Below are 8,538 nucleotides of genomic sequence, written 5' to 3'. Positions count from 1 at the left end.
AGCCAAGAGACAACTATTGGCTAATCCCCGGCCTTGTCCGAGGCCACCGACTCTCCGCCTTGCTCGAGGCCTCGCACGAAAAACCTCGGACGGTCTGCCGATTTTCCGCCTCGCTCGAGGCCTCGCACGAAAGGCCTCGGACGGGGAACCGATTCTTCGTCTCGCTCGAGGCCCCGCGCGTAAAGCCTCGGACGAGATGTCGATTCTTCATCTCGCTCGAGGCCGGCTCGGCAATAACCCCGTCCCCTCTGCCTCGACCGATCTCTCCGACAGAACGTCGCGTCCAATTAATGCGACCAACCACTCCCGCGACATCAGCCGGACGACGGCTCGACACAGCAGAGCGGCCGACGAGACGGGAAGTCGCATCAACACCATACCGTCCGGACAGGACAGGGCAGGGGTTACCGGCCGCTGTGCTCGATACTGTGCCCACGACCGGCGCCCGCACTACACTATGCTATATAACCCCTGCTCCAGGAACAATACGACGTGGGGAGTCAAGTCCGGGTCACAATAGCCTCGGAATTAGTATACAGGGCCAACTGCTCCCTCCAAGCCTCGGCAATCCACTTCAGGGTCTCGCCAACCTCGGGATTCGCGCCCGCCGAGCCCCCCACGATGGCTCGGCCTCGGCACCAACTAAGCCTCGGCTCTTTACGCGGTCAACACACAGCGAACGGCACGTCGCCCGCCATGCCCTGCGTCAAGCTATCACTGGAGCTCCCACGTCGCACAGGATCGGGTGTGACCGGCGCGTCACCCCAATGCAAAGGACAAGGACCGCTCCATCGATCATGCTGCCACAATGACAAGCTACAGGGCTCGGAAACGCCACCTCCGCTCACAGGACGTCGCGTAGCGAATGTATGTATCACCCCTGTCCCCCCTTAACTATAAAAGGGAGGGACCGGGGCCGTTTCTAGGGACAGGCACACGAGCTCACGAGATAGACGAACGCACGCTCGACACTCTGTAACGCGCACGCTTCCCCGCTACCTGAGATCAACATCTCAAGCAATCCACACCGCTTCACGCAGAGACCTGGGACTAGCTCCCTCTCTCACCCTGCTTGTAACCCCCTACTACGAGCATTTCGGTGCAAGGAATACAAGATCGATCTCTCAGACTGGACGTAGGGCACCTATTGCCCGAACCAGTATAAACCTTGTGTCTCTTTGTATCACCATCCGGGATTAGGGGCACGCGGTACATTTTTACTAGTTGGTTGAGGGCCGGCTGGTCCAAAACATCGACAGTTGACGTGCCAGGTAGGGGGATTACTGCGTGCCAGCTTCGTCGTCCCAACAAGTTCCGGATGGCAGACCTCGTACGACCACTACGTCTCGGCACGGTGATCTGGTTCGGGAGCCTAGAGTTTATGTCTCTAGGATGTGAGTACGATATGGTACTCCTCACACCCCGAACCCCACCGACCAACGACGACATCACACACCAGCAGCCTAGGCGTAGACGGCGCCCGGGCGGCCGCTCTCGTCGCACTCACTAAGCACGACGCGAGCGGGGACACCCCGACACCGCGCGAGCTCGGGGCGACGCATCGCGTTCCGCCGGTATCCCATGCCCGGCTGTTGGTACGGAGTCCCTAGTTGGGGACCTGTCCAGCTTAAGCCTGGGCAAGGGAAAGGCACCGGTGGCATGCAGCGACGCCCCGTCGTCAAGCTCTGTCCCGCCACCTCCTGAGGAATCGACTCCGGCGGAGCAAAGCACGGCGACGACACCATCCCTATAACCTTTCGGGCTGAGGAACGCCGCCATCGCCTATGCTTCCGCCTACGCTTCCGCACATGCGGAGCCCTCAGGAGGCCACCAACGCTTCGCCCTCGACCTCGACCTCGACTCCACAACCTCGACTCACACTCGCGCCGACTCCTCGGAGGAGGACGAGGCGTGGGCCGGAGCAGACTTTTCTGGGCTTCGCGACCCTAAAGCTATGTGCCGCTTCTTGGCAGCGAGCGACTACTGCTTCGGTTACTCCGACTTCGACAACGAAGACACTTACGACCCCACTCGTGAGTGTTACCACATCGGGCTTGGGATGCCAAGAGCAAGTGATGAGGACGAAGGGGCAGGCAACCGTTCCCCACTTCACCAGGGGGCAGGCGACGCCACACCTCCACGTGTTGTCCCACCGGCAGCGCGGAACGAGAACCTTGCCCCGGACAACTTCAACGCCCGGACCTGGAGCAGCTCCGTGAGCTTCAGGCCAAGGTCGAACAAGACTGACTCCTTCTACAGCAGCTTCGAGACACTCTCGAGTAGGAGCAGCGAGGTCGCGGTGATGGCAGAGGAGCCCGGCGGAGGGCCCGCGACGTCCACCACCGCATCAACGACGACGAAGGGGGTGAGCAACCCCCAATCTTCAATCGCGCTAGCCAGAACATCGCGGCAGCGGCGATGCTAGTCCGAACGATGCCCGAGCCCTCTACCACGAAGGGGCGACGGTTCCGCGGCGAGCTCCGGGATCTCCTCGAGACCACCGCGGTGCAGCAGGCCGAAAGTTCCGCCTCCCGACGGCGCGGAGGCGCCTTGGAACTTCCCACGGCACCGCCTCGATAGGATAGGGAGGCCTCGGTTCGTCCCGAGCCCACTCAGGCACTAACAGCCAATAGGGTCCCCTCGGTGCACGACCGCCTCGGCATCCGATGTGAAGCGCAAGGCGACCACGATGTGGTCAGCAGGCGATGGCGCCACGACAACAACCTGTTTACTTCATCAGCGAAGTGCTCTCCAAGACAAAGACGCGCTACCCCCACATCCAAAAGCTGATCTACGCCATAGTCTTGGCTCGACGCAAGCTGCGTCACTACTTCGAGTCCCACCCGGTAACCGTAGTGTCGTCTTTCCCCTGGGAGAGATAATCCATAACCAGGAGGCCTCGGGTAGGATAGCCAAGTGGGCCGTCGAACTCATGGGGGAAGCCCTATCATTCGCACCTTGGAAAGCAATTAAATCCTAGGTCTTGGCCGATTTCGTGGTTGAGTGGACCGACACCCAACTGCCACATGCTCAAGTCCAGGCGGAATGCTGGTCCATGTACTTCGATGGGTCCCTGATGAAGATCGAGGCAGGCGCGGGTCTGCTCTTCATCTCACCCCTCGGAGTGCACGTACGCTACATGATTCGGCTCCACTTCGCCGCCTCCAACAACGCAGCCGAATACGAGGCCCTCGTCAATGGCTTGTAGATTGCCATCGAGCTTGGAGTACGGTGTCTCGACGTACGGGACGATTCGCAGCTCGTTGTCGATCAAGTGATGAAGGAGTCGAACTGCCATGACCCCAAAATGGAGGCGTACTACAAGCTCGTACGTCGCCTTGAAGACAAGTTTGACGGTCTCGAACTCAACCACATCGCGTGGAAATTTAATGAAGCCACAGACGAACTGGCAAAGATGGCGTCAGCGCGGGCCCCGGTCCCCCCGAACGTCTTTGCCAGAGACCTCCACAAGCCTTCCATCGACTACGCCTCGGCGGCGGAGGAGGGCCCATCGGTTGAGCCCCCCCGCAGGGCCTGAGGCCCCCTCTGTCGCCAAGACCCCTTCGGCCGAGCCCGAGGTCATGGAAGTCAACGCAAAGCCTCCCGAGGCCAACCAGGGCATGGACTGGCGGGTCCCGTTCCTTGATTGCCTCGTTCGGGGAGAGCTTCCTACAGACAGGACCAAAGCCCGGCGGCTTGCGCGACGATCCAGAACCTATGTCATCAGCAACGGTGAGTTGTACAGGCGAAGCCCATCCGGCGTCCTCCAACGATGCATCACCACCGAGGCAGGCCAAGCCCTACTTTGGGACTTGCACGTGGGATCCTGCGGGCACCATGCAACGCCTCGAACGCTCGTCGAAAATGCCTTCCGCCAAGGGTTCTACTGGCCGACGGCCGTTGCTGACGCCACCAAGCTCGTACGCTCCTACGAGGGATGCCAGTACTACGCGTGGTAGACGCATCTCCCAGCCCAAGCCCTCCAAACCATCCCCATCACATGGGCGTTCGCCGTGTGGGGGCTCGACATGGTTGGGCCTCTGCAGAAGGCTCCCGAGGGCTACACCCATCTGCTGGTAGCAATTGATAAGTTCTCCAAGTGGATCGAGGCTCGCCCAATCAATCGAATCAAGTCCGAGCAAGCGGTGCTGTTCTTCACTGATATCATCCACAGATTCGGGGTTCCGAACACTATCATTACCGACAATGGAACGCAGTTCACCAGCCACAAATTCCTGACGTTCTGCGATGACCATCATATCCGCGTGGCCTGGTCAGCCGTAGGACATCCTAGGACAAACGGCCAAGTAGAGCGTGCCAACGGCATGATCCTACAAGGCCTCAAGCCAAGAATATACAACCGGTTGAAGAAATTTGGCAAGAAATGGCTTGCCGAACTCCCGTCGGTCATCTGGAGCCTGAGGAACACCCCGAGCCGAGCCACGGGGTTTACACCGTTCTTTCTGGTTTACGGAGCCGAGGCCATCCTCCCCACTGACTTGGAGTACGGTTCCCCAAGGCTGCAGGCCTACAACGAGCAAAGCAACCGCACTACCCGTGAGGACACCCTCGACCAATTGGAGGAAGCCCGAGACGTTGCGCTATTACATTCGGCCAAGTACCAACAGGCCCTACGACGCTATCAAGCCTGGCGCATTCGAAGCCAAGACCTAAAGGTGGGTGACCTAGTGCTGAGACTAAGGCAGAACAACAAGGGCCGCCACAAGCTGACCCTGCCATGAGAAGGGCCGTATATCATCGTCCAAGTGCTGAAGCCCGGGACCTACAAGCTAGCCAACGAGAAGGGCGAAATCCTCACCAATGCTTGGAACATAGAATAGCTACGTCGCTTCTACCCTTAAATTTTCAAGCATTATATATATTGTTTCTCGAAATACAATAAAAAGCGTTCTTTAATTGTTCTAATTTTTGAGAAACCCCCGAGCCCATCATGGGCCTCAGCGTTACGATAACATCATAAGGGAGACTCGGCTTCGCCTCTGTAGAGGTGCCCACTGCGGGGCTCAAACAAGACACGGCTCTACCTCTGTAGAACCGAGCCTCCCTCGAGGGCTAGAAGGGGGGACCCCTCTAAGTCCCACGCACCATTTTTTAGTTGTTTTTCGAAAAAATTTCTACACCAAACTCTCTAGCGCGCTCTGACAAATCAATTATAAAAGACCTAAGGACCGAAAGTCTATCTCAGGGTCAAAAGGCCGGCCGAGTCGCGAGACGGCCTACGCCTCTGGGCTACGGCACTCCCTCACCACCTTTTGCCCTAGAGACAGCTTAGGCTCTGAGGAAGTTTTTCGCAAGTGATATGTTCAGAAGCGAGATAGAGGGCAGAGGCTCGGAAATACTATAAAAAGAAACGATTAGAAAGCGTAGACGCATAAGTGCTTTAAAAAAGGCCTCGACGGCCACAAATGTCACGATAAAAATCTTAATTTATTTACACGGCCTCTTTGGCCCAGGTTAAGGCTTAGGATCTCCCGCGTCGGCGGACGGCGTGGAAGGAACCACCTCCTCTTCGAACAGCTTCGCCAGTGCCGTGCCGGGGCCCTCAGCCGCCCCCATCAGCTTCGCGACATCCTCATCGGCCTCCTCGTCGTCCTCAGGCAAGACGTAGCCATCACTGATGGCCTCAAGGTCGACGCTGGCGTAGTGCGAGGAGACGACGGCCAGGGCGCGCTTGGCGCCCGTGTGCAGCGCCCCCTGGAGTCACTCTCACACTTGGCCGCTCAACGTGACCAAGCGGCTCCTAAGGGAGCTGCCCGACTAGACCCCCTCAACCTCCAGGGCCTCGCAGACGATACGGGCGGCGCTCTGCAGCGCGTCGTGCTCCCCGATCTCAGCCTCGAGCACCGCTTGTACTACGACTGAGGCCTCAGCTGCCCGAGAGACCTCCTTCTCCAACCCTGTGCCAAAACAAGCAGGATGGGGTTAAGCGCAAAAGAAAACAAGCCAAACAGGGGCGAAGGCCTACGGGGCTCACCCTTGACTTTCTCTTTCCAGCGCTGGACCTCGACCAGGGAGGCCTTGGCTTTCTCCTTCCAGCCTTGGACCTCGACCCGAGAAGCCTCGGCCGCCCTGGAAGCCTCCTTCTCTAGCTCTGCATCACACCAGGGAGTTAGGAGTCGAACGCAAGAAAAACAAGTAAAACGAGGGGAACAAGACTCACCCTCAGCCTTTCCCTTCTAGACCAGAGCCTCGGTCCAGGATGCCTCGGCCACCTTGAGGGCCTCTGCCAGGGTGCCTTTCGTCAGCAGGTGCGCACCCTGCTCCACCCCCAGCTGCCCAGCGAGGGCCTTGGCGGAGGCCGTTGCTTCTTCAGCCCAGGACCTGAAGGTGACCCGATCACCGGCCACCCGGGTCAGCTCCTCCTCCAACTCCTTGATCCGCGCCGCCAAAGGAGTGCCCTGCTCCCAAGCCGTCGCTGCCTCGGCCGTCATATCGGCACAGCGAAGGCGGAGGTCCTCCACCTCCACGCTCCGCGCTGATAGAAGCTCGTTGGCATTAGCAAGTAGGTCCTTCTGCTGCCAAAGCTGATCCCAGATGTCCCTCTCCCGCCAGAGGAAGATCGACTTCCTGAGGGACTGGGCCTCGAGCTCCTGATAGGAAGAACGAACGTCAAGCGCTGTGAGAAAACCTAGGAAAAAGGCGACACCGCACAAGAAAAGAAGACGCATACCTGGGCGACCCCGGGCAGATTGTCAGCCACGACAGACAGCGTTGTCTGCAGCGACCGCTCCGCTAGACGGCGGTATTGCTCAAAGGTGTCACAGCGCCCCCCTCGGCCGCGTCCTCGAGGGCGAACAGAGGCTCCCCCTTAGGATCATCTCGGCTCCACCACAAGACACGCGGGTGATCCCACCCGCGAGGCTCGGGTCGTACCCGCACGAGGGCCGAGCTTCCCTTGCTAGAGGTCGGAGCCGGCTGCTCCATGGTGCTGGCCGCCTTGGCATCCGCCACCTCCTTCCCCTGGAAAGTATTGTCGGAGGAGATCGAATGGACCTCCACTTTCTGGGCGCTCTCCTACAACGGCAGCGGGCCTTGGACCGGCAGCGGTATTGAGGCTTGCCCCACCTCCGTCTCCACTTCCTGGGCTGCTGGCTTCGTCGCGCTCACGTCGGCCCCCGCCACCCTGGCCTCGGTGGTCTCAGGGGCTCCGGTCCCTACCACTTCGGCCTCGGTGGTCCTAGGCGCCCCAGCCTCTATCGCCTCGGCCTCAAAAGTCCGAGGGGCCTTGGTCTCGCCCTCGGTGGCCTTGGCAACTGAGGGCACCTCGGCCCCATCTGACTCGTGGGCCTTGGCCTCATGGGGCGTAGGCGTTTCCTCCCCCGCTCGCTCCGTGGCCGCCCCGGTAGCCTCCCCCCAAGCGACCAGCTCCTTCGGGTCAGCCCTCGCCGATGCCACGCCACGCTGTATGGCGGCCTGCACCTCCACCACCCATTGAGCGGTGGAGCCCGTGCTCACCTTGAGTGACTTACGCGGCGCCAGGGCAGGCACCTCCGCCTGACGCTTCTGGCTGAAGGCAAAACACCCACTTGGTCTGCATATGACCATAAAGCAAGCGGGAGACGATACGAACTCCGCTGAAAAAACACTCACCTCGAGCGGGGATGCAACCGCTTTGGCACTGCGACCCTCCTCTGCAATGGCGGTGGCGGTGGCGGTGGCACGGCCTCTGTATCTGCTAGTGCCGGTCGGCCCTCGTCGGACTCCGGCGCCCCCTCGATCCTCTGCGGGGGCAGTTGCGTTGCCCCCGCCGCCACCTGCTCCACCTCTGCCATCGAGCCCACCGGGCTGACAGCGCGCTTCCCTAACGCCCGTGCCTCGGGCGTGTTGGCCTTGGCCCTAGGGCGGACGATCGCCGGCCCCGAGGCACCCTCCCCTCCTCCTCCTGGGAATGTTGGGCCACTCGCTAATGCCTCGACATCAGGGAGATGGTCCATGAGACCTCGCCCTACCTTGCTCTCGTCATCTTCGCTCAAAGAGTCCATCGACAGCGACGGCGATGGAGACGCCTCCACCGGGAGACCGTCCTACCTCTGCTGCCGGCGGCACTTCTCTAGTCCCTCGTGCTCAAGGATCTTCCTCTTGCGCTTTGCCTCCTCGGCGTCCTTCCGCTTCTTCTGCGCCTCGGCGTGCGCCCGGTTCACCGCCCACCGCTCTGCGTCCTCGAGAACGGGCGGCGGGGAGGCTCGCACGTCTCTCATCCCCTGTAGAAACGGCGAACGCAAGTAAGGGAATGGGAAAACAGTGAGGAATGAGGAGGCGTTGGGGGCCACAGCAGCGTGTGACTTACCAGAGAGAGGTACCCCAGCGATGGGCGCATCACGAATGGGGTTAGACCACCGATCTTCAGCCGCCCCTCCACCGTCTCCCTCACCCGACGCAGAATCTCCTCGTTGGAGAGGGTGAAGGCAGACATCCGAATGCCCTTAATAGGCTCACTCGGTGTCATCTCGAATAGGCGCCACCGCCGAGCCATCAGCGGCAGCACCCTCCAGCGGTGGAAGGCAGCCACGACCACAG

The 8,538-nt window shown here is 60.4% G+C and overlaps 1 protein-coding gene across 1 annotated transcript; it reads right to left on the bottom strand.

Moving 5' to 3' along the window:
- Positions 1 to 5,778: 5,778 nt before the first annotated feature.
- LOC136468451 (chromatin-remodeling ATPase INO80-like) lies at positions 5,779 to 8,003 on the bottom strand. Its single transcript, XM_066467024.1, has 5 exons — positions 7,612 to 8,003; positions 7,087 to 7,528; positions 6,895 to 6,981; positions 6,278 to 6,611; positions 5,779 to 5,918 (listed from the first exon to the last, which is right to left on the bottom strand). The coding sequence occupies exons 1-5, from the start codon at positions 8,001 to 8,003 to the stop codon at positions 5,779 to 5,781; spliced, it is 1,395 nt and encodes a 464-aa protein (XP_066323121.1).
- Positions 8,004 to 8,538: the final 535 nt, after the last annotated feature.

Source organism: Miscanthus floridulus, chromosome 8 (assembly GCF_019320115.1).
Source record: "Miscanthus floridulus cultivar M001 chromosome 8, ASM1932011v1, whole genome shotgun sequence".
Lineage (NCBI taxonomy): Eukaryota > Viridiplantae > Streptophyta > Magnoliopsida > Poales > Poaceae > Miscanthus > Miscanthus floridulus.
Note: the sequence above shows the minus strand (reverse complement) of the source record. Positions and strands in the feature narration are given on the sequence as shown.